The 26657-nt window shown below is 44.5% G+C and overlaps 1 protein-coding gene across 1 annotated transcript in view; it reads right to left on the reverse strand.

Moving 5' to 3' along the window:
• Positions 1-18151: 18151 nt before the first annotated feature.
• LOC126501281 (b(0,+)-type amino acid transporter 1-like) overlaps positions 18152-26657 on the reverse strand; it is a 10259-nt gene continuing 1753 nt past the window's right edge. Inside the window, exons 2-6 of the mRNA XM_050141887.1 lie at positions 24437-24570; positions 23956-24085; positions 22954-23078; positions 19076-19163; positions 18152-18382 (exon numbers count right to left, since the gene is read on the reverse strand). Coding sequence (XP_049997844.1) covers positions 18152-18382; positions 19076-19163; positions 22954-23078; positions 23956-24085; positions 24437-24570 — 708 coding nt within the window. The remainder of the gene's footprint in view (positions 18383-19075; positions 19164-22953; positions 23079-23955; positions 24086-24436; positions 24571-26657) is intronic.

Consider the following 26657-nt stretch of genomic DNA (forward strand, 5'->3'; position numbering starts at 1 on the left):
GGTGGAGACAGGAGTGATTATGGCTGCCCAGAGAGAGGAATAGAAGGCGAGAGGAGACAGAAGCTCAAGTCTGAAGCAGTCAGGGGAAGCAGTCAGTCTGAGAAGTCTAAGAAGGTAGCCTGAGGACAGGATTGCCCCTTTGGTCCGAGCATTGATAGAGGTAAGAACTCTTTAATGACTGGCCTCTCTGCTTCTCTGATCTTCAGCATTAAGATATCTGATTCTGGGTTTTTATTATTAAGATCAATTGGAATTCATGCTACATCTAGCAGAGATTTATCCTCCCAAATCCTGTCAGCTTCCCTGATGAGATCTCTTGGTTCTCTTGAATGACTCATGTTAACTGGAATGCTGACAGGGCCAGAAGGCCTAGAGGAATCTCATTCTCACGTCTGCAAGTTGTTCAAAGTCATCTTGATCACCCTTAACGAGGCCTTTCACTCTTCAAAACGCTAAGCCAACTCCTTTACTTGATGCTCTTAACGCAAGATTCCAAGAGAATGAAGCAACGCCATAAGGAGGCCGGAGGGTGGGACCCAGGTTCCCAGTAGCTTCACTTCCACTGAATTCCGTTGGCTAACACAGGAGCCACCTGGGTTTATGGAGAAGATAATTGGACAGCTCTTTAGTGTTGGAAGGAACAGCAAAGAGTCAGTTGCAAACGGACTGAAATCTTTCAGCCCTCTTTTTAAAAATTAAATTGAGGTTATTGTGCAAAATAAGAGGTTTCATCATGGTCTCCTTCTACATATGTGTCACTGTCCTTCGTTCTCACTTGTTCTCCCCTGTCGCACACCACTCTAGCTGGTCCATTTTCTTCTCCCAATTCAGCCCACCTTCTGCTTCCTAATCACTTACATTCAATTGCCCTATTTCCCCCTCCTTTAATGAAGGCTGCCATGGTTTGGATGGGAATGGCTCCCAGAGGCTCATATACTCGAGTGCTTAGTTCCCAGTGGTGTGAACTGTTTGGGAAGGATTAGGAAATGTGTGTGGCCTTGTCAGAGGTGCTGTGTCATTGGGGACAGATCTTTTGAAACCTCAGACCCCACGCAAACCCCACCACGCCTGCAACTCTCAGCTAAGATATGAATTCTCAGATACCTCTCCAGTGCCACCCCTGTGTGCCTGATACCATGATCCCTGGCTACTGACATTCTCCAAACCATGATGACCATGGACTGACCCTCTGAAACTGTAAGCAAGCCCCCAACTAAATATATCCTTTTATAAGTTACCGTGGTCATGATGTCTCTTCACAACAATAGAACAGCAACTAAGACAAATACCTTTTACTCTTCAAGTTACACACACAAACACCTGTGTGTGTATGTAATGTATATACACAAATATATATATTATGAATCTAGTTTCCACATATGGGTGAAAACATTTCTGACTTACTATAACATAAGCAGAAAGTTTTTCAGATATCATGATTGTATTTTTCTTTCTTGGTTTTCTGAGAGAGAGTTTCTCTGTGTAACAGCCCTGACTGTCTTGGAACTCATTTTGTAGATCAGTCTGGCCTCAAATTCATAGAGAATGGAACTACCCACAGTAGGTTTGGGCCTCCCCCATCAATCACTAATTAAGAAAATGCCCTACTGCCTTGATCTTATGGAGGCATTTTCTCAACTGAAGTCCCCTCCTTTCAGATGACTCTAGCTTGTGTCAAGTTGACATAAACTCACCAGGACAGGGCCCTTATGAAAGAACTCAAATGAGGTCATGGGGTGGGGCCCTATACCACAGGGACTGGTGTTATTAACAGGAAAGAATAGAGAGAGAGGCACATATGTCAAAGGGTGCATGAGGGCATGCTGAGAAAGTCCGTGTGTGGCTGCAGAAAGAAGGCAGATACAATATAGAAGCCAACTCCAGCAGCACCTTGGTTTTGAACTTACAGCCCCCAGTGCTTTGAGGAAAATTAATTTCTGTGGCTTAAGCTATTTGTTTTGTGTGTTTAGGCCCCATTGCTCAGGGAGAGTAACACATGTGGGATGCTGAGATTTATGCTCCTAATAAACCATTTGTTGTCTCACAAGAAGTGGGCCCAAGAAACACCATGACGCAAGGAAGAAGGGCTGCGAGAGAGACGGTCGCAGCTAGTGAGTGTGATTCGCTGCTAGCTGGCAGCTGTGAGGGATGCTGAGAGATGGGGCAGACTCCATCTTTAGGAGGCAGAGCCCTGGAGAAAAAGCCAGGTATAGAGGCCCGATGGATGAGAAGGACCGGGGAAGAGAAAAGTGGAGCCAAGCCTGTGCTGACGCGCTTAAGGTCTGACTGGAAAGAAAGGGTGGTAATACATGGAGGGGAACTGGAGAGTTTGGTTTCGTTTTAAGATGAACGAGATGTAAGTATTTTAGACAGAGGCTGATAGAAAGGGTCCTTAAACAGACTTGAATACAAGTGTCGGGTTCTAGTCAAGAAGGCGGGGGCAGGGGGGGGGGTGCTGGGGGAGTCAGACAAAACCACAGGCGCTTTCTGAGAGAGGAACAAATGAGTGAAAACAGCTCAGATATGAGAACCGAATGGATGAGAGCCATTTTCTTTACACTGCCGTTTAAAGGCGGTGGCTCAGCTGTCACCCGTCTTGCTTGCACCCTCCTGCCTAGCGAACATACTCTGCTTCAGTTGAGCTTCAGAGCCTCCTTCTCTTCAGCTGAGGACATGAGCTGAGAGAAAGGGGCAGTGGGCTTTCTGGTCTACCTCAGCGCCAGATATGCCTCTTCAGGCCTGTCAGGCCTGGCTGTTGGAGCTGCTTGGCTTCAGCACCTGATATTTCTGATGGGGCTCACTCTGTAAAAGGGTAGCTACAGTTGAGTAGTCCCTTCGTCTCACAGGCTCAAATATTCTGCTGATCTTCAGGCCCAGACCCATGCCAGGAATCACTTTTCGAAGACTTTTCATTCTCTACTACAGAGGCCATTGTCCCAAGTGACTGGCCAAAGCTCCAAATGTATGCATCCTTTCCCATCACTGGAAGATCTGGTCACATGACTCAAGTGGCAGAAGTGCCTCAGGCCCCAGCCACATCCTGCTGTGGAGCCTTTACAGGACTAGGATAAGGGCCCGGAACAGCCCAGGCAGCCGTTCTCACCCTCCTGCAACACATGACTCCCGATGTCAGCAGCGGCCAGAAGGAGAAGACCTTACACTTTTAGTACCCGCCCCGTGTGCTGAGGAATCAGAAGCTAAATAAACATTTTCTCATCCCATCCTCATGACTTCTCCGTGAAGCAGACGTAAGCTTTGGGTTCGTTTCTCTTCTCATCGCTGGACAGAATACCTCACAGCTGCAACTTAGGGGAAGAAGGATTTCCGTTAGGTCACGGATTCGTGGTGGGGCGAACACAGTAGAGGGGGCATGGTGTGGGGAGCATGGCGGGGTGAGCGTGGTGTGGGGAGCATGGCGGGGTGAGCGTGGCAGGGGTGAGCGTGGCGGGGTGAGCCTAGCAGGGGCCAGCATGGTGGTATTCACTGTGGCAGGAACAGCAGCTGTTCAAGCAGTGTGAAGCAGCTTACTAGGTGGCTGGCCTGGGAGCAGAAAAAGTGAGACTGAGTAGGGCCTGGAATAGAACCCTATAGCTTCTCCCCTGCATCCCTGTGTCTGCCAGCTAGGCCCCATGTCCAAAAGACTCCGTAACACCTCAAAAGAATGCCACCAGCTAATGACCAAGTGTTAATGGCCATGACAGCAAGTGTCTACTTGCTCCAGATAGCAGGTCAGCTTGAGGTCAACCAATGTTGTCTAGCTTGGTTAACCAATCTGTGTGCGTGTGTCTATGTGTCTGTTTCTGTCTGTCTCCCTTGCACACACCTGCACACCCACATTCATGCACTCTGTCTACAGATTCTAAACACCCTCATGAATACACCTTGACCAAATACCTACACATTCCATGACCTAATCAGTACCACGACAAAAACTAAGTAACCCCAGCTGCTGCTCCTGAGTGTGACCAGGTTTGTCAGTCACCGCTTTGGAGAGTCCACTTTCTTCTGTGATGAGTTGAATCCCATCCCCTCTGCCACCCCACCCTCATAACCTAGACAAGTGTACAGTGGCCGTGTTTCGAGGTTGGCAGACTGTCCTTGTCGGAGGAGCTGCAATCCTGTACCCACTGTCATCGGGTCACATCATGGGTCTCTTCGCCTCCTCTGGGATTCTGCCCCTTTAGGATTCCCAAGATAAAACTGAGGATATTCTAATACTAAAAACGTGGTTGTCAGCCCAGAGGCCCCACCCCTTGCTGAGGAACTCTTGAAGGTTGCTGGGGAAGGGAGTCGTGTTTCAAATTATCCTTAGTTCACGGAATGGCTCCAAACCCATAGACATTCCTATAGCGCTCATTGGTCTCAGACAGGTTTTTTACTTGTTTGCTTGCTTGCTTGCTTTGTTTTCTTTTTTAAAGGAAGAAAATGAACTAAACCCATAATTCATCTCTCTGCTTCCTGACTATGGATGAAACTGGACCAGCTGCTCGGGCTTTGGATACCACAACTTCCCATCGTGACAGACTGTACCCTCAAACTGCGAGCCAAAAGAAGCCGTTTCTCCCTTTTAAAAATTGCCTGTCAAAAATAAACAAATAAATAAATAAACAAAATAAAAAAAGGGAGGCTGGAGAGATATTTCAGTGGTTGTTCTTCCAGAGGACCTGAGTTCAATTCCCAGCACCCACATGGCAGCTCACAATTGTCTTTAATTTCAGTTCCAGGGTCCCTAACACCCATAGCAAGAAAGCAATGTACATAAAATAAAAATAAAAATAATGCCTGGTGTTATCTGAAATTGACTTCAAACAAGCATCCTCATTTTTTAAATCTTACTTACTTCAGTTTTTTTTTTTTCCTTTTTTCCCGAACCTCAGCACTCTTAGCTTCCTTCTCTGGGAACCAGAGTAACACCAAAGTCATACGGTCAGGCAGCCTGTGCCAACAGAGCAGGTTACTGCTTTCTGAGTGGTTTCAGCAATGCTACCTGCAGCCCAGGGCCTGTAAGGAGAGGAGCTGAAATGAGCACCTTGCTGGGCCTGAGGGGGCACTTCATTCTAACCCAGGACAGGGCAGGCACGTGAGTCAGCCTAAGGGGAGGGTGGGAGATGGCACAGCTCACATTAGCCACAGAAGGGCAGCTCTCTCAGACCAGCCCTGACACTGTCAGCAAACAGGAAGCTCCCTCTAGCCACAGCTTCCTCCTCACTTTGCCAGGGTTTGAAGATCTCCGAGGAGGATCCAGAAGAACACTTGTTTGGCAACCTCTAGATGGTTCACCAGCTCCCAAACCAGTAGTGTCTCAGGTTCTGCAGCCACAGGCAACAACAGCTATAACCACTATCTTTCCCAAGCTGGGAGCCAGACCAGACAGGGAACCCCAAATCTGAATGACAGGAGGAGGAGCTTCCCAGCAGAAGTGGGGGGGCATGTGTGGAAGGGGCTCTGGAGGGGTAGGGCCTTCAGCCTGTTCACTTAGTCCTTCATCCTGTTGGTCTCTTGGTCGCTTCTCCTACTCTTGCAGTTAATGTCATCTATCTGTCCCCAGGGACCTCTCTGTCCTCCATGGTCCTATGCAATGGGAAAACTGGGATACATGAGACTATCTTCTTGGACCTCTCCTCCCCTCACCCACCTCCCTCCATTCAAGCTCCAAGTCAAGGCTAGGAAAAATGAGTAGATGCATAGACCAGTTCAGAGCCTCAAGGGAGATGGGATGACTGAGACCCTCACAAGCTCTATAGAAGGAAAGACAAAGGCTTAGCCTAAGGGAGAAACAACCTATGAAAATGAGGAGGTGACTGATCCTAAGGTTGGGGAAAATGTTTCTACTGTAGATATAAGGGAGAGAACAGTCAGGCATCTGGAAGAGTGTAAATAAATTGATAATCATAATTATTAATGATTACAATTTAAAAACCCAAAGACAGATATCGGGGTTCAAGCTGAAGATCAGAAAAGCAAAACAGCCAACCACTAGAGAGAGTTTACCTCTACCAAGATTCAGACAAACAAAGGGAGATTCTGCAATGTTTCTCTATTAACCTCAGACTCCACACTACACTGAGTTCCTGTCTCTTCCTCTTTGTATTCCTCTCTCCACACAGCCATATCCCTCCTGTCTCCTGTCTCCTAGTGCTGGGATTAAACGCATGGGATCTCAAGTGCTGGAATCACCTTTGTGTGAGCTCCATTTTTCTTTTAGACAGATTCAATCTGTGTAGCCCAGAGTAGCCTTGAACTCTCAGAGATCCATCTGCCTCTGTCTCTGCAGCCCTAAAATTAAAGGTGTGTGCTACCATTCCCTGGCCTGTATGACTGACTAGTATGGCTGCTTTGCCCTCTGATCTTTAGGCAAGCTTTATTTATTAAAACACAAATAATAAAATGCATCACTATAGAAGAGCCCAGACTGAACATGGCCAGCAGAGTAGACCAGGCAGTGGTAGAGGGGTGGGGTGGGGCAGAGCAAGAGAATATGAGGAGAGGGGCAAGAGAGGGGATCAGGAGTCAAGAACAAAGAACCAAGAGAGAGAGAGAGAGAGAAGAACCAACAGGACAAGAGAGAGCATGGCCTGAACAGTTGGGTTATACAGGAAAGAGATGCTGAGGCAAAGTCAGGCAGGTCACTGGAGAAGGTTGGAGGAGGGGGCTCAGGCTGGTGGGCTGGCAAGAAGTGCTGAGAGGAGCCAGGACTCCTTAATAGGCATTTGCAATGCTGAAAGAGCCTGGGGTCAGCCTTGATATGTTAATAGGCACCTCAGTTAGGCATTCCTCCAGGGTTTCTTTTTTTTTATATTTATTTATTTATTATGTATACAATATTCTGTCTGTGTGCCTGAAGGCCAGAAGAGGGTGCCAGACCTCTTTACAGATGGTTGTGAGCCACCATGTGGTTGCTGGGAATTGAACTCAGGACCTTTGGAAGAGCAGGCAACGCTCTTAACCACTGAGCCATCTCTCCAGCTCCCATCCTCCAGGGTTTCTTTGAGACCTGACGTCATTTACCTCTGTCACCAGCTCTGTCACTACTTGCTGCTTAGAAAGCTCTTTTCTTCCTTCCTTCCTTCCTTCCTTCCTTCCTTCCTTCCTTTCTTTCTTTCTTTCTTTCTTTCTTTCTTTCTTTCTTTCTTTCTTTCTTTCTTTCTTTCTTTCAGTTTTTCAAGACAAGGTTTCTCTGTAGCTTTGGAGCCTGTCCTGGCTGGCTTCAAACTCACAGAGATCTGCCTGCATCTGCCTCCCGAGTGCTGGGATTAAAGGCATGTGCCACCACCACCCGGCCGAAAGGTGTTTTCTTAACGTGAAGCCCCATCCTTATTATTTACCATGCCTGCTACTCCAACCAGTACAGAAAGCAGTGGCCTGTGTAAGGATTTGGGGCTGTGAGTTGATCTTAGTTAGGGCTCTTCCTGTCTGAGGAAACAGACATTACATCATTTGTTCCAGATGCTTGTTCCTCTCTCATTCCGGCCTTTCCTTGTGAGTCAAGTGTCTTCCTCTCTCATTCTGCTTTGTGAACCCGGAGCCAGCTTCACCTGGCTCCTCTTGTCTCCCAGGACTGTTCAGGTCAATTCCAGGCCAGCTGGGGGCCACATGCAAGCACTGGTGGTGTGGGCAGTCTGCTGTGTGAAGTACATGCCTGGAGAGCTGGGAGGTGGGACTGTCACAACACAGACAAGGTATCTTTCCTAGGAGACTCAATGTGCTAGGAAGGTACCGCTGTGGGGTCTTTGTCAAAGGCGTTACTGTCACTGCCTCAGCATCAGCATCAGACATCGGTGACATTTTCTCAATTCTCGTTGCCTTGGGAATAAACAGCCTGGTAGCTGGGGGTGTAGGCTTTGGACTCAGATGGTCTGATTCAAATTCTCCTTCTACCTCTCTCTACTGTGTAACACTGAGTATGCTGCTTAACCTCTCAGTACCTGTCTGTGACAATTAAAAATGATTCAGGACATCGAGGGCCATGAAGAACTGTGCCTGGTGTGGGTCAGGAACTTCATAAGTGTTACTTATTTTTTTGTTACCAGTGCCCGGGAACCCCAGTCTAAGAAATGCCTGGGAAAAAAAGCAAACCAAAAACCCCACAGCTCTCAATTTACCCTCAGCCCAATTTCTTTGTGAGAGCTGAAGCCTTCAGGGATTCAAAAGCAACTTGCTGAGTCCTGTGTAAGCCTCGAACACGACAGAAGTTGATAGATGTGCCTCTTCCCCAGAAGCTCATTGCCAAACAATGATAAGCAAAGACATAATCTTACTGCTACCTGGCGGCACTGTGCAGAAGCTGTATTCATCAAGAATCTCTAGAGGAACAGACCAGCAGAGTGAATACATATTAAAAGGAGATTCACTGGACTGGCATGCACAGCCCAGGCTAGGAGGTCCAGCTATGGCAGTCTGCATTCTGCAGAGTCTGGAAACCCATTAGCTTCTCCCCCGAATCTGAGAAGCCAAATACCCCAGCAGTCCCGATCTGGCACTGAAAGCCTTGAGGATCCCTGGAAAGTCCCTGGCCATCAGTAGACATTTAAAGCTGAGGAAGCTGGATTGTGGTGTCTGCAAAGACAGCGACAGCTACAGAGTAGATGCACTCACCAGCAGGGAGCATCGGTGAGCAGGCAAAGAATGGTACTGCTTTTTTTCTCCAACATCTTCAAACCTGGGTCACTGCCAGGAAAAGCTGCTCTCTCTAGAGAAAGGTCATCTACATTCAGTTATTCATTCCAGGAAATACTGGCACAGCACTGACCAGAGGTGTGTCTATATATGTATATATGTATGTATATCCTAGATCGAAGCAAGTTGACAACCAAGATGAACGATTACAGAGCAAATGCATGCTCCCATGCAGAGCTCCTTGGTCCACAGAAAGCTGTCTTGAAAAAAACAAAACCTATACAAAGGCCTGTAAGATGGGCAGGAGTTTACCAAGCAAGGGTATTGTGCTGCTCTGAGACCACCCTTCCCTGCTTGATGCTATTCCTTAAGAACCCAGATTACATATTAGATGCTGAGGTCAATGGAAAGCTTTTAAGATTCTTCATTTCATAAAAAACTTTCCATCCACAGTTTTTAGATAAATAAAAAGAAAGCTAAGCCTTAAATTAAGAGCTAGTCACTGGGCAGTGGTGCTGTACCCTTTAATCCCAGCACTTGGGAGGCAGAGGCAGGCGGATCTCTGGGAGTTCAAGGCCAGCCTGGTCTACAAGAGGCTAGTTCCAGGACAGGCTCCAAAGCTACAGAGAAACCCTGTCTGAAAAAAAAAAAATTAAGAGCTAGTCAGAAGTTTAAAAAGCCCACAATCCATATCATAATAATTTCATGTCTTAGTGCATCATGCTCAAAATGCATATGGAGGAGCTGAGGCTCAGTATATAACTCTTGCCTCACACACATACAAAGACCTGGGTTCCATCTTTCATAGGATGTAAGACTCTCAGCTCTTTCTCCAGCACCATGTCTGACTGCAAGCCGCCGTGTATCCCTCCATAATGATAATGGACTAAACCTCTGAAATTGTAAACCAGCCTCAATTAAATGTTTTCCCTTATAAGAGTTGCCATGGTCATGGTGACTCTTCACAACAACAACAAAAAAACCCACTAGCACATATGTGCCCACACACACACACACACACACACACACACACACACATGATCTCACTCTGTGGCCCAGTCTAAAACTCAGTCCATAGTATAAATCACCCTCAGACTCATAGTAATCCTCCTGCCTCAGCCTCCATGGGGTTTATAGCAGCTTGTGTATTTAATTTATTTTAAAAAGTTTATAAAGACAAAATTTATAGAGAGAAGTCAGCAACTACTAATCCCAGAAGAAGATCAGAGCTTAGAACAGTGGTGGATCAAGAAGAGGATCACCATGCTCCACATATCAAGATGGTCCCTCCAATTCTGCTTGAAATACAATAAAATGAAAATGCTCAAATAGGCATGAAGAGTAGACCAATGATATTAAGCAATTACTAGAAAAGAGTTAAGTGCCTGTGATGTTTAATTTTAGGTGTTGCCTGAATTAAGGAAGAGAGACCTTTGGGAGAGCCTTGTGGGTGTGTCTGTGAGGATGTTCCAACAGAATTACAGCATATGCATCTGACTAGGCTTGCCCTCAGTGTGGGAAGCACCACCCAACCAGAGCACAACCACAAGGAGATCAATGTCTCCTCTCCAAAGCCAGGGCACATTCAGATCCTGCAGTGGACATTGGAGTCCAAGTTGTTTAGTCTCCACAAAATACACCAACAGCTTCCTCCTCGGATTCTCCAGCCTTTCACTTCGAAACTGAGAATGACACCTTCAGCTTCCTTGGTACCCAGCCCTTGAGACTTGGAATGAGATATACTACCAAGGTCCCAAGGTCTCCAGCTTAGAGACCTATCCTGAGCTTTCCCATATGTGTAATCATGCAAACTCGCTGTCCAGATAAACCCTCTCTCTTATGTCACGTAAGGACCGTCTGGTCTTACTCTCTGGAGAACTGACTTAAATTAGGTCACTACTGCAATGAAGAGACAGCGTGATCAAGGCAACATACAAAAGAAAGAATTTAACTGGCAGCTTGTTTACGGTTTCAGAGGATGAGTTCATGACCATCATGGCAGGAAGCACAGCAGCAGGCAGACAGGCATTGCACTGGAGCAACAGCTAAGAGCCTTTGCATCCTGATCCAAAAGGCGGAAGCAGAGAGAGTGAGACTGGACCTGGCATAGGCTTTTGAAACCTCAAAGTCCACCTCCAGTGAAATACCTACTCTAGCAAGGCCACACCTCTTAGTCCTTCCCAAACAGTTCCACTAACTAGGCACCCAGTATTCAAATATATAGCCCCATGGGGGGCAATTCTCATTCAAACCACCGCAAGAACCCTCACTAAAATCATGCTGATACAAAAGGATTATACAAAAAGACCTCCCAGAATCATAAATCACTAAGAACTTTTAAACTTGTTCTTCTTTTCAGTTTATTGTTTGTTCTTTTTGTTTTTATTTTTGTTGCTATTGTTTTGTTTTTGAGACAGGGTCTCATGTAGCCTAGACTGTCCCTGAATTTACTATATAACCAAGGGTGACTTCAAATTTTTGAGTTCCAGTCTCTATCTCCAAAGTGTAAGAGATTTAAGCCTTCCTTATGTGGATAAAGATAAAACGCAGGACTTCATACATGTTAAACAAGTATTCTATCCACTGAAATATATGTCCAGTCCCATTAAGGACTCTTAGGAAAGCCCATAGGCTATCTATGTCTGTTTTTTATAGTTTTCTTTTTTAATGATTTATTTTTATTTTTTATGCATTGGTGTTTTGCCTGCCTGAATAGCTGTATAATGGTGTCTGATCTCCTGGAACTGGAACTTCAGACAGTTGTGGACGTCCATGTGGGTGCTGGGAATTGAACCTGGGTCCTCTGGAAAAGCAGCCAGTGCTCTTAAGTGCTGAGCCATCTCTCCAGCCCCTGTCTATATCTATTTTAAAGTAGATGCTGCTTGTACAGTTTATCTGTGAGCTCAGAGTTACATCTCAGAATCATAACCTGTTTGTATTATCTGCACATTTATCTCACTCCCTCCTGCACACTGGTGCCCCCAAGGGCTAGGCTGAGCAGTTTTTTTTTCTTCTCTGACCCACGCCTAAGCAGGAACAAAGATCCAAAAGCTAGACAATATTTCTTTTATGTGTGTTTGCGGAACCAGTTAGTCTTCTCTATGAGGTAAATGGAGGCTTCCCCTGTAGAAAGGAAGGAGCCAGAGTGGTGCCAGGAGAAGGTCAGAGGAGACAGCTGACAGATCAGAGATGTGTGAGGGAGGAGAACAGAGAGGATGAGGTGACCAGGGCGGTTTCAGGACGAGCTGTGCTGCTCTGCTGATAGCCACCTGCTGCTTAACAGACCCAGGAACCTGTGAGACTCACCCGTCATGAGTAAGGGCTGCACTCACTTCAGGTGTCATTTGCAAGCCACAGGGGCCTCTGGTTCTTGACCAAATGGGTTACAAACCAAGAGTTCCACAATCCCTGTCTTATTGTTTGATGATTTGTTATAATGGGCTTGCAGATCCCAGGAAAAGAGTTATTTGTATTTACCAGTTTATTATAAAGGATGCAAATGGGATTAAAATGTGACTCAGCTGATAGAATGTTTGCCTAGCATGCAAATCTGTTTGATCCCCAGCACTGCATAAACTGGTGAGGTGGCATACTTCTGCAATTCCAACACTCAGGAATGATTTGCAGGAGAATCAGTTCAAGTTCACCTTTGGCTGTTGGCAGAGACTGCTCATTCATTCCCAGCTGACAATGGGTTAATTTAAGATGTAAGAGCTAGCTAGAAATACACTTAAGCTATTGGCCAAACAGTATTGCAATTAATATAGTTTCTGTGTGATTATTTCAGGTCTGGAAAGCCAGGAAATGAATGAGCTGCCTCCACCTACAAATTGGCATGCCAACATGGGCCAGCTACATCCACATAAAACCTTAGAGAGCTTGAAAAGAAATTCCAAATAGTAAAGAACAGAGTTTAGCGCAGCTTCTTGGAAGCTGTATTTTTTTGCATGGGCTCTATTTGCTGACAGCAAGCAGGAGTGCTGTGTCTCCTTTAAGAGAAGGCCTATTGACACAGCATAAGAAATGGTGGCTTCCTGATCCATGGTGCCAGCACAAACTCTGGCTCTTTCAGGAGGCTGAGCACTTAAATGGGATTTGTGAGCAGAGTGCTACAACTTGCTTAATGGCAACATAGACCTGCTGCGTGCCTGGAAATGGGGCTATGAGCATTGCTCACAGAGCTGGCACTGAATGAACCTCTGCCATGTTGGACTGGGCAGAGCCAAAAGGCAAAGCAACTTTATTCCTAGCCACAGCACTTAGCATTTTAAGAAGTGTTCCTGGACAGAAAAGGATTTCAGATACACAATAAAGACAGATTCAGATGAAAAAGACCTCTGAATGGGTCACAGTATTGGATAAATGCATATGGTCTTAGGAGAGAGAAGAAAAAGAATATAGACAGTTATAAAAATAAGTAAATGGTTTTTTAGAAAAATAAAAGAAACTCTTTAAAGAGACATAGTACAGACAGTCATAGATTAAAGGAGAAAAGAAAAATTAAACTGTGTAAAGATGGGATATACACAGAGAGTCTGAATTGTGTATATTATTGTGTTTTCTTTGAATTTTTTGACTGTGAATGAGCTAAGTACAGAGAGACACTTCACTGTACAGGCTGGTAAGCTAAACCAACATATATATATTTTAAAGGTATCTTGACTTCAAAGTTTGGGTCTAAAGATATGTTGCTTTGGAAAAGAGGTTATGTTTTTGTTTCCATAGAGGATGAGAAACTGTGAATTCCTTCCAGACTAATGTGGTTCAATGGAACAACACTCCCTGAAAGGTGTCTGTAAACCCCTCAAAATACTTTGCCTAACAAAAAGCAGGAAGCAATTTGGAGACAACTATGCCCAAATTCCCAAATATTGTTTATAAATGTTTGTTTCCATTTAAAGGGGAATATGATATAGAGATGGATGCTTTGCATTGGTGTGGATCTTTGTATGTTGATACAAATTTAGGGTCAATTTTGTTTTATGTATTTTTCTGCTCTTGATTAAGGTATTGTTGTTGAAATAGGAGCGGCAGGGCTGCGTCCCCGGCACCCGGCCGCCCGCATGGCTAGCTTATGCCCCGAAATAATTACACGGAAACTGTATTCTTTCAAACACTGCCTGGCCCGGCTAGTTCCAGCTTCTTATTGGCTAGCTCTTACATATTGTTCTAACCCATTTCTATTATTCTGTGTAGCCCACGAGCTGGCTTACCAGGGAGGATCTTAACCTGCGTCTGTCTGGAGTGGGAGAATCATGGCGACTCTTACTCAGCTTCTTTTTCCCAGAATTCTCTTCTGTCTACTCCGCCTACCTAATTTTCTGTCCTATGAGGGCCGAGGCAGTTTCTTTATTAATAAGAAATCACTCCCACATCATATTGTGTTTGTGCAGGTCATCTAAAATTTTAATATATAGTTAAAAATACAGAATAGTCATTTATTATAGTCAAGTTTATAGTCATATTAGTTAGGTTTTCTAGATGTACAAAGATATATTTTAGATAGATAGGTATTCTTCAAACCTTTCAAAGACGAACAAAATACGACATTTAAACTGTTTTAAGAACTTAGACTTTTTATGACAATGAGACTCATTGGCTCCTGGCAGCACAAATCTACTTCAAGAGGAAGATGGGCATCAAAGAAGTTCCTAATGGAGTTTGTTAGCCATTTGGGCAAGAAACTGCTCTTGCCTATACTGCTTGATGGTATGCTGCATAAACTAAACATGCAGAACTCACAGAAAAATGACTGCTAAACTTGCCTGAAGGTGAGACAATGTTTCAGGGTTCCTGCTTCATTAAAGAGTCTGCCAGACATTCTGCAGTACACAGAAGAAAGTGACTGACAAACAGCCAATATAGGCGGAACTGTCTTAGAAATTTCCTGCTTCATGGAAAAGTCTGATGGATACTATGGGACTAGAGGCTGAAGATGGATGCCCCAATGTTACAGAAGAACTTTGGGTGACTGTCTAGGTAGCAAGATGTCTTTGTCATTTCTAGAGTTTTGGAAATTGCTTATAATGAACTTCCTGTTTACTTAGGTAATATTATATCCTTCAGGAGTCTTTGATGGAGTTGAAGAATAGATAGTTATAATTATAGTTTTCCTTACTTATGATAAAAGATAAAGTATGTATAAATATTGTAACTGTAATTCTTGCTTGATAACTATTTTGCATATGTAATTTTACTGTGTTAAAGTTAAAACCTTTTTTATTTATACAGAAAAGGGGCGATGATGTGGGAAGTCCTTCTGTATATGTGTTGCTTTTATTGGTTAATGAATAAAGAAGCTGCTTGGGCCTAGGCAGGGCAGAATAGAGCTAGATGGGAAAACTAAACTGAATGCTGGGAAAAAGTAGGTGGAGTCAGGAAGATGCCATGTAGCCACCAGAGGAGAAAGGCACCCACAAGAGTTAACCAGAACCTTGCTGGTGGGCCACAACCTCATGGTGATGCACAGATTAATAAAGATTAGTTAATTTAAGATATAAGAACTAGTTAGCAAAATGTCTAAGTGATTGGCCAAGCACTGTTTTAATTGATACAGTTTCTGTGTGATTGATTTGGGTATGGGAAGCCAGGAATGAATGAGCAGTCTCCACCAACACTTGGTTATATATAAATTTATATATATATATATATGTATATATATAGTCTAGATTAGATGCGACACTGTCTTAAATCAAACATATAAAGAACAGTGCCAAGGTACATAAGGTAAAGTGGAAGGGGCATGGAGTCCCAGCACACTAGCCTCTCTCATGAGTTCAGCATCCTTCAATCACACGGTTAGTTTCTCTAGCCTAGTCCACCATCTGCTTAGAGGGAGAGCTGGGTAGGACCCAGTCTCTTTTGAAACTTTCTTTTCTCTGTAACCAGGTATCATCCTTTAGAAGACAGGATGCTGAAATTTCATTCCGGTACTGTGTTCAGGAGCTGGGTTCATCAACAGCTCATAATTGAGGACTGTGGTAGACCAGAAAAAAGGCTTGTAGCCAATTGCTGGTACAAAGTTCCTAAAACCTTTGTAGTGAATAGAATGCTGAGTATTTTTATTATAAGTTAATAAGATGACAAGTGACTGAGGCCCTTAGGTTGGTAGCTTCAGGAATGGCTTCAGGGCATGGTTAGAAGTTTAGAACATTCAACCCACTCCCCCTAGGAAGTGGACAGAAGAGATAGAATTCAAGCAGTAACTCCATACCTAATGACACCTCTATAAAAACTCCTGAATGACAAGATTTAGAAAGATTCTGGGTAAGCATATGGAAGTGCTGGAGAGGACATTAGGTGACTTTTCCTGAAGAGACACAAAGAAACATCTATTTACCCAGCAAGAGGACTTAGAAAACAGAGGAGCTTGTATGCAAGCCTGACCAGGAGGAACCTTGTGAATCTCATGAATTTCAGGAGCTTCCTGAGACTTGTTAGTTGCCAACCTCCCTCCAGGATGGAATATTTCAAACCAGAGGAAACTGCTATACAAGAAAAGACAGTGAACCAGCAGCTGACTTGGAATCAGCGCTCCTAGCCTCTGACCTTGCACTGTGCATCTCTTCGGTTTAAGTGTTTCTGAGTTGAATATTTTATATTTAATTTTATATTGGTATAATTCATAATACAAATAATAAGTAAAGTGGCTTTCTGAATCGTGTGACACATTCTGGCAAATTATTGCACTTGAAGGGGGAAGCTGTAGAAATGCCCAGTTTTAAAGTGATGCTGGATGGGTATATAAGTAGCATAGGGACCCAGTACTTAAATCACTGGTGTCTGAAGGGATGGTAGTTGTGAGGAACTGAACCCTTAAACTTGAGGGAAGCATTTGGACCAAATTCAGACTCTGTCAGAACTGAATGGAACTGTTGAACTTCTATGATCAGTGTCTACCATGAAGCAAGTTTATGGGGTGAAAAGGTGGTTTGAATGAGAATGTCCCCAATAGGCTCAGATGTTTGAATGCTAGGTACCCTTGGTGGAGCTGTCCGGGTAGGTGTAAGAGGTATGGCCTTGTTGGAGATACCGTGCCTGCCTGCTGCTGCACTTCCCTGCCATAGAGGTAATACACTCTTATTCCATAAGCCAAGATAAAAGCCGCCTATAAATCACCTTGGCCGTGGTGTTTTATCAGAGCAATAGAAAAGTAATGAGTGTGTGCAAGTTATACTAAAACCATACAGGAGTTTTCAGGAGAAACTAAAAGATGTTCTCTTCCCCTTTCCTTTTAATCGCCCATACTCCTAGTTGCCCTCAGGAGATATATACTCCCACCCTCATTCTGGGCACTTGTCATTCTCCATCACCCATGTCCTCCCCAGGATAGCCAGGTATCTCTGTCCTCTCATTTCTATTTAGTCCTGTATCTATATTAGCCTTCTTGGGAGCTGTTCTAACCCTTTGTCCTTTTTCCTGGAAATGCATCTGCCTTTCCTTTTACTCAAAGTCAGTAACCCCTCCTTCCTAGCAATATATCTACTGCTTATTGCGCTGGTCAAGCACATCGGCAGCTTCAAACCACAGCTGAAGTCTTCCCAAGAAAGAATTACCATAGACAGGGCCTGGAGAGATGGCTCAACAGTTAAGAGCACAGGCTGTTCTCCCAGAAGATCCAGGTTCAATTTCCAGTACCCACATGGCAGCTTACAACCATCTGTAACTCCTGTTCCAGGAGTCCTGATACCCTCACACAGACATACATGCAGACAAAATACCAATATACATAAAATACAAATAAATAAACTATTAAAAATTACTACAGACAAATATTGTCTAGATGCAAGACATATGTACCCATTCAAACTCACTGGAGGCAAAATGAGAAATTTATTTTATGGTATCAGTTGTCCCAGAAAAATTAACAATACAGTGCTTACTTCAGTATACATGATGCCCTAGGATTAATCTCTAGCTTTGAAAATATATTAAAAAAAATAAGAAAGAGAAGGGGGAGGATAAAGAAGGACATAAAGCTCAGGAAATACCATCAAGTAGCAGTTGGACCCCAGGACAAATATCAAAACGACTCTTTTCAGATCCTGCCCCTACTCTGGCACCACATCTTTTTTAAAAGAACATCTGATCTTATATCATCTTCACTTTTTTTTAAAAGCATGTATGGTCATATATCATCTTCACTCTTCTTACCACACTGACCTTCTCTACTTCTCTGTCCGCTTGATAAAGTAGCCCATACAAGTCCCAAGATGTGCAATGTCAGAGGCCAAATAGGACTATAGAATCCCAACCACAGAAACCCAGAGAAGGGACTCATTCCACACTGTCTACTTGGCTACAAATAGCAACTAAATGTATATTTGTAACCAGAGAGTTCCTCTGTGAAACAAGGTGGTACCTGCATCAAAGGAATCGGTTTTAGGGAAATGAGATAGTGTTCTGGTAGATATCCCCAAACCTCAAAGTAAACATACTAGAGCACTCAGTACTTTCTAGAATTATACTTAGTCGGTTTCCAGAGAACCAGCAGGGATAGTAAAGAGGGCAGTGCAGAACCTCTCTGACCATCCAGTCAAGGATCTTGAGTGGTAGGAGCAACTTCCAGGAGCAGTTGGAGATGCATGGTGGCGGCTTGCATACATTTGGACTGACACTGGAAGCGGAAAAGCAGGAAGTACAGCAGGAAGCCACTGAGCAGGAAGAAGAAGATGTACAGGAATTCCATCTGGGGGTGGTCGATAACGGGGGCCAGCACCAGGTAGAGGGACACCAGCAGCATGATGGCAGGAAGGCAGGTGGGAACCTGCAGAGGGCACAAAGGGTTGATTTGACCCCTGGGACTGCAATGATGAGGAAGGAGTGTCCCTGAGTACTGCCTTCCTACCTACCTATCAGTTATGGCCATGGGCCGCTAGTGTCCCTCCTCCAGTATGTGCTAGAATGTCAGACTGGGCCACAAGAGCTATGTACTAGGATGCATGGGGACTCTTTAAGACGCTAAGTCTGGGTCCAGCATTGGCCTCTCTGTGTTATGTGGCCTCTGCATTTGTACTCTATCTTTCTCTCTCGTGGCCCTCCAGAGGAGAAATGACCAATAACCCTTACCACCCTCCAAAATTGTGCAGTGTTCTGCCAAATACAATGACAGTGGCAGCCGCTGACATTCCTTGTCTAGGCCAGCGGTTCTAACCTGTGGATCTTGACCTGTTTGGGGGGGGGGGTCAAACAACCTTTCCACGGGGGTTGTATATCAGATACCCTGCATATCAGATGTTTACTTTATGATTCATAACAGTAGAAAATTACAGTTACGAAGCAGCAACAAAAATAATTCTGTGGTTGGAGGTCACCACAATGTGAGGAACTGTATTAAAGGGTCGCGGCATTAGGAAAGTTGAGAACCACTGCTCTAGGCCTTGAAGGAGACAGTGACCCAAAGATACACTTCATACAGAGGCTAGATTGAAAAATCCCCAGGGACTGTCATGAAGGCTACCTTGTAAGTGTGAGGAAGATTCTTTGTCTTCATTCGCAAGTACAGGAGGCAGCCAAAGGTGGTTCCGGAGGTGAGCCAGGAGAGAAAGCTGCGGTGAAAATATGAAACATATATAGGAGGCCTTCTCTGATGGAATCTGCCTGGACCAGGACAAAATGTTCAAAGAGAAGGAGGAGCATTTGATTTTCTTTAGGGGAGCCAAGGGCTATACAAGTGGCTCAGTGGTTAAAAGCACTTGATGCTCTTACAGAGGACCCAGATTTGGTTCCCTGCACTCATATGATGGCTCACAACCCTAACTCCAGCTCTGAGAGATCTGATGCCTTCTAACCTCGGGGAGAACAAGGCATGAATTTGGTACACAAATATACATGCAGACAAAACATGTGTACGTGTAAAATAAAATCAATAAATCTTAAAAACAAAACAAAAATTTCTAAAGATGACCCTGTGGGTCACATAACAAGACATGAAATTGGGATAAGAACTTGGTAGGAGGAGAAATGGGGATTGGAGCCAAGGGATAAGAGTGGGCAGAGGAATGAGTGTGGCCAGAATGTATTTTATACATACATGAAATTGCCATAAGAGAGGGCAGAGGGATGAGTGTGGCCAGAATGCGTTTTATAAATATGTGAAATTGTCAAAGAATAATTGCTTCTTGGCCCTTGCACTAAAATCAAGTATAAAACAGTCAAATGATAAATTAATTTTTAAAATAAATTTTTTTTAAAAAAAGAGGGCATAGTAGAATCTCAAGGAGGCCTATGCTCACGGAAGCAGAGCTCTTCTCTCGACCCATCTTTCCTTCAGGGCTGATGACATTACATTTAGGCCACTAAACACCCACTCAGCCCTTGCCTCTGTCCTTTCCAAGGTCGGTAGTGTGAGTGACTGCTGCCAGTCTGATAAAATTCCATCTGAAGGTCTGGTGAAACAGCTTAGTCAGTAAAGAGCTTGCCGCACAAACACAAAGACCGGAGTTCAACCCCCAGAACCCATGTGGAAAAGCCAGGTGTGGTGCTCTGGGTTTGTAATCCCAGCACTGTGTAGACAGAACAAGTGGGTTCTGGGGTTCACTGGCCAGCAAGCCTATCCTACTGGGCTAGTTCTGTACTTGATAGGCAAGGGCAGAAATATTGCCATAAATTCTAGGCCAACTTGGTCTATATAGCATGTTCTAGATCAGCTAGAGCTGCATTTTGAGACCCTGTATGTATTGCTTAGTTTTATGTCAATTTGATACAAGTTAGAATCAAGCTGAAAGGAGGGACTATCAATTGAGAAAATGCCTCCGTAAGAACTGGCTATAGGACATTTTCCTAATTAGTGATTGTTGAGGGGGCATCAGCACTAGCCTATTGTGGTGGTGCCATCTCTTGACTGGTGCTCCTGGGTTCTAGAAGAGCTGAGCAAGTCATGGAGAGCAAGGCAACCAGCAGCATCCCTCCACGGCCTCTGCATCAGCTCCTGCCTCCAGGTTCCTGACTTGTTTGGGTTCCTGCCCTATCTTCCTTCAATGATGGACTACAATATAGAAGAAGTGTAGGCCAAATAAATCCTTTCTTCCCCATGTTGTTTTGGTCATGGTAGTTCATCACAGCAATAGAAACCCTAACAAGACATTGTCTTAAAAAATGTAAATGGCAGGCCAGAGAGATGGCTCTATGGTTAAGAGCACTTACTGCTCTTCCAGAGGACCTGGGTTCAATTCCCAGCACCCACATGGAAGTGATCAACTGTCTATAACCCTAAGATCTGACACCCTCACTAGACATCTATGCAGGCAAAATACCAATGCACATGAAATAAAAATGAATACATTTTAAAAATGTAAATGACATAAGAAATGACTTCCAAGTTTGGTCACCTGGCCTCCACATGCACATATGCATGCATATACATATGTACACACACACACACACACACACACCTACATGTATACACAGGAACACATACACAGAATCTATCTAACCTGGCAAGCAAGGACCAAAAGAAGCCACCTCTAGAAGTAATCAAAAATGCAAAGTGTTAGATCCTAACTGAATAGATCACCCCAAGATTCTTGTGCCATACTGAGACATTCTTGGTCATATACCCCAGTCTCTACCTGAAGACATCCTGCCCCCTAGATACACAATGGATTAGATTTTGTTTTTTGGTTTTTGGTTTTTTTTTCTTTTTTTAGAAAAAAAGATAATTTGAACTTTATTATGATGGATTAGATTTTGTTATCACCATATAATGATTTCCATCTTTCTCATGGGAAAAACAATGAAAATAAAACATTGTTTGTGATGTGCTGTTCCTAAGAACCACCCCAAGTACTGAATGTCCTCTTCTAGATTAGACAGCCGAGCAGGGAACATGTGATGCCTGAAAAATCACTAGAACTCTCTCTGCACCCAGATACTGTGCTCATTTGGCAGGTGAAGAGTTGACCCAGCTTCAAATGAGCTTGGAAAATGACAAATGGCTATCACAACAGCCTGTGATATCTGTCTTGAGGAGAACATCAGAAGGGACTCAGAACATCCCCTTCCTGTGCTAAAATCACTCGATGTGCCTAAACAGCTTGGAGACAGGGTCCAGAGCATAAGCCCAGACAGACGACAGAGGGGAAAATCATGCTGAGTCCAAGAGTCTCCCCAGCATTAATGCATAAATGTCCTTTAAAAACATATATTTACTTTTATGTGCACTGATATTTTGCCCACATGTGTGGCTGTGTGAAGGTATCAGATCTCTTGAAATTGGAGTTACAGACAGTTGTGAGCTGCCATTTAGGTTCTGGGAATTGAACCTAGGTCCTCTGGAAGAGCAGCCATTGCTCTTAACCAGTGAGCCATCTCTCCAGCCTATCCTAAGTGTCCTTTAGCATCATTTTAGCAGCAGAATTAAGGAAAAAATTGACAGCTGTAGCACAAGCCTTAGGCTATCTCGTGGGGAAGCATCTGTCTTACTGAAAGTGGGGAGAAGAAAACCACATCTAATTTTGGAAACAGAATGGGTGAAATATATGTATAGCTGTGAGGATTCTGAGCCTGGGCTGTCAGAAATGCATCACACACAAGTTTATATGTATATATACATGCACCTGGAGCTCAAAAGACACAGATGCACTTCTGTATATGTGTGCCTGTGTAGATAGATAGATCAGTAGATAGACAGATCAGTAGACAGATAGATACTAAGATATTAAGATCGATGGATGGATGGATACATGGATAGATAGATAAACTGATAAGTAGATGGATAGATGATAGGTAAATAGGTAGATAGATAGGTAAATAGATAAGTAGATAGATGATAGGTAGATAGATAGAGATAGATAAATGGATAAGTAGACAGACAGACAGACAGACAGACAGACAGACAGATAGATAGATAGATAGATAGAGAGAGAGAGAGAGAGATAGATATTATTTTGTATTGTTCTGGGTATTGATATGTAGGGGAATGGAGGCTCAGTAAAGAAATGGGTTTCTGAGTGAGTGGGCAGGCCTTGAGATTTATAACACCTGACTTCCTGTTCTCTCTTTGCTCCTGGTCCACTGAGGTGTGAGCAAGCAGCTACACACACCTCTCACCACAGGCTCCAAACATTCCAGCTTCCATGTCTGTACCCTGCACATGTCAAAATAAATCCTTCCTCCTTTCAGTAGTTTTGGGTCAGGTATTTAATTGTTATGGTGAGAAAATTTGTGTGTGTGCATGCTTGCATTTATGTTGTGTGTGTGTGCACGCATGCACATAGGAACTCCAGAAGAGAACACACACATTTATATGTGCAGATATGTGCAAGTTGGTACATCTAAGAGTATACAGATACAGAGATGTCTAGGACACAGATACCAGCCTGTGAATAGCTCACTTACCTCAAGAAGTTCACGAAGGTGCTGAAGTTTCCTGGAACGACCAGGACCAAAGCCATAGCTGTAGTGAAGACCAGGGCTGGAGCTGGTGTAAGTCGATGCACGTGAATCATGGACATAAGTTGAGGCTGGAAGACAGTGGCGAGAGAGAGGCTGTTTAAGCTACAATAAGCCCTCTGTCTCCTGTCATGCTTTGGACACCAGTGTGCCCAAATCCAATGGTCATCAGTGTCATGGCTTCCAGGGTGTAGGTTTCCTTGTGTTACTGTGATACCCTGGATTATTATCCTCGAAATAATCAGTCTCCCTCTCTTTGCCTCTGTGTCAGGCATGTAGCTCTCAACCCTTGATGTGGGCTAGGCTGCATCACTTGATTCATCCAATAAAACACGAGCACAAAAGACAAGCCCATGCTCTAAGTGTGGTTATATGTTTGGTCTGACATCTTAAACCCCGATTTCTGAATTAATCAAGAAATGCTCCCAGGAGCCATCTCTGCTTTGGCCTAGATCCCTGAAAGAGGAACAGACTCATTTCAAAATAAGAATGACCCAAACAAACAGGGCCACAGCTAACACGAAGAGCAACAGTTAAACGAGGCAAGCCACTGGGGGTTGGGTGTTGTCTTTTATTCAATATTATTATCATAGTGATAGCTAACAGGAGCAAAGACTGTAAGAGGGAAAAGGGCATTGTATATACTTGGGGCCTCTTCCCTGTGGCCTCTGTACTCTTGCAATTCACAAATAGACTTTATCACTCCTTCTACCCCACATAATCCAGGACCATGGCAGCCCTGAAACTTGGAAGAGATCAGGAATAGATCGGAATGGAAAGGAATGCCCATATCCCATTCTCAGAAGAAAAAAGGGCCACATCTGATCGGGGAGGTCCAGGCTTGGGCTCAATGCTAGGCTTGGGCAGGAGAAATCATAGGTGAAAGGTCTCCCAGCTCCTCCCTAGCAGCCCTCACCACCTCCCTTGACCCCAGATCCCACCTCTTACCATGTGACCTTCTCTTGCAGCTGCATAGCACAAACGGCTGCCACTGAAGAATGCCCCATTGACGGTACCAAATGTCGAGAGTGCCACAGCCAAGGGCACCAGCCAGGCCCAGGACCCCAGAACCTGGTTCCTAAAACAACAGAGGGATCAAGGAAAAGACCTCCTAGCAGTGACTTGGAAAGGGGCCACAAGGCCTCCTGGGAAGTAGAAAAAAACCAATGCATTTGTTTGTTTTTTTTTTTGTTTTGTTTTCTAGACAGGGTTTTTCTGTGTAGCTTTGGTGCCTATCCTGGAACTAGTTCTTGTAGACCAGGCTGGCCTCAAACTCACAGAGATCCCTCTGTCTCCCGAGTACTGGGATTAAAAGTGTGCGCCACCACTGTTGGGCAAAACAATGCATTTAAAGGCAAGTTCAGATCGACATAGAGCAACCCCCTTCCCTATCCCTAAATGCAAGATACAGACCAAGTGATTCACTCACCCCCAGCTCACAGCCATGGCGTCAGAGGAGAGGATCTCAGAGGGTGACATAACCAGCAGGTAACTGATATTGACCAGGACGTACAGAACGGTGACCAAGGGGATGGCAATCATCACTGCCCATACCAGGTTCTGCTGCAGGGTCAGGGAGAGGAGGACACAGGTTAGCAATGAGGCTTCTCTAGGCCTTCAGCACTATGCTGTCCTCAGGGCCACTGTGTCAGATCCTGGGGAATGGAAGCCCTGTGTTCCCCCGCCATGAGAACGTGATCCCCACAGTATGGGCACACAATCAGGAAGATGTGTGGGAAGTGACATAAGATACTGGACAGAGCAAAGGAGATGCAGGGGGAATGGTGGAGGCGTCACCAGATCTTCCAGTATGAGGAGGGCCTCACCTGGGCTCTCTTTGAGGCATGGAAATGGCGCAGGAAGGTGGGAGAGAGAATTTTTCTTGCAGAGGAAACCAGAGGAGAAGGGAAGCTGATGACCTCACTAGTCTCCTCTGCAGAATGATTTGCCCCTATGAAAATAACGTATTGGTACTTGCTCCTCTTCAGCTTTAAAAAAAAGACCATTTCCAGAGCTTTCTGCCAGGACTGAGCTCTGCTTATGGAAATTCTTAGATGTGGAGAGGAGAAGGAGAGGAGGGGAACACGGACTGGGGCTGTCATCTCAACCCGTTTCAGCTCTTGGCAAGCAGCCTACGTGTAGACACATCCTCATCCACCCCTCACCCCCAACCCACCCCATGTCCCCTTGTCCATTGGCCGGCTCTGTTCTTTCGGACCTCCACGTTCATGTTCATACTGATTCTGCAGAGCTGTGGTGAGACTCCAGTCTCACCCCCCAGGAGGCATCTGACAGCTCTGCTTTGCTGGTCACCCTCCCAAGAGGACCACGCTGCAAATGGGTGAGACTGAGTTCAAAGGAAAGTGCCTTGGCCACAGAATGGATATAGCAGCTACGGTTTTACCACCCAGGAGTTGGAATGTGGCTCTGCCTAGGCTCATACAAGGCTACCTGGAGTCAAGGTGCTCTCACTCCCACAGGCTTTTTGGGGAAGCCCTCGGCACAGTGAGTACCCAGTATGCATGACTCAACCTCACACATAGTCAGGGCAAGGAACCTAGCATGCTTTTTAATTTGACCTCTCCCCAGGCAACTTTCCCAGTAGCAATGAGTTGTGACAACAGCAGAGCCCTGAGTTGGGTCTTTAGTATGTTTCTGGCCAATGTATTACAAGAACAGTGAGATTTTCTGACTTCACTCTGAGGGCTCTGAATTCTTCAAATCCCAAGGAGTCTGCATATATGGATGACCCTGGTTTGACAAAGCTTCTGTGGTTTCTCTGGTGGAGGTAAAGAGAGTATGAAATAAATATACTTTTTAGAACAAGTTAGGACAGAATTTCAAGTGCTGGCATTCTGGTGACTGGCTTAGATTTTGCTTTGAAACCCACATCAAAACAGCAGAGATCAGCAAACGACAATTCTAGCCTGTGGCTGATTTTGTCAATTAAGTTTGATTGAAACACAACTGTGTTCCTCTATTTACCTATAGCAGTTTTTGTGCTACCATAACAGAAGAGAGTAGTTGTGACCGGTACTAATGGATAGGGGGACTTAAAATCTTAACTCTTGGACCCTTTCTTGAAAGACTTTGCTGATAACCACCACAACCATGGGAGCTTGTCTTCAACTTCAGAGACCAACTTTCAGAACCCTGCTCTTTCCTTGACCTAGCTGAAAGCCCATGGTCTAGATTGAGAAAGGGGGCTCTACAGCTACCAGGCAACCATATGTACACGCTACCCATTTACTTGAGAGTTTCCCAAGCCATGTGCCAAGATTGTACCAGTGAAACCTCAGAAATGAAGAAGGAAGTCAGAGCAGTTATTATGATAGTCCTTTTTACAGACAAAGACTTAGGAACATGAAATCATATGCAAGAAATTAAAACCATCAGGCATGCCGGTAACTCCTGTAATCCCACCATTTAGGGAGTGAGGACAGGAGGATCAGAAGTTCAAAGGTATTCTTAGCCACAGCACAAGCTCAAGGCCCACCTGGGCTACAATGAGACTGTCTCAGAGAAGAAAAATAAAAATAAGGATGAGATCCTAGGACTTTGAGCATGCATTCTCTCTCTCTTTCCTCTGTCTTTGATATTCCTTCTCTCTCTCTCTCTCTCTCTCTCTCTCTCTCTCTCTCTCTCTCTCT

This window comes from Alexandromys fortis, unplaced genomic scaffold (assembly GCF_014885135.2).
Source record: "Alexandromys fortis isolate MF-2015 unplaced genomic scaffold, M_Fortis_MF-2015_v1.1 scaffold_30, whole genome shotgun sequence".
In the NCBI taxonomy this organism is placed as follows: Eukaryota; Metazoa; Chordata; class Mammalia; order Rodentia; family Cricetidae; genus Alexandromys; species Alexandromys fortis.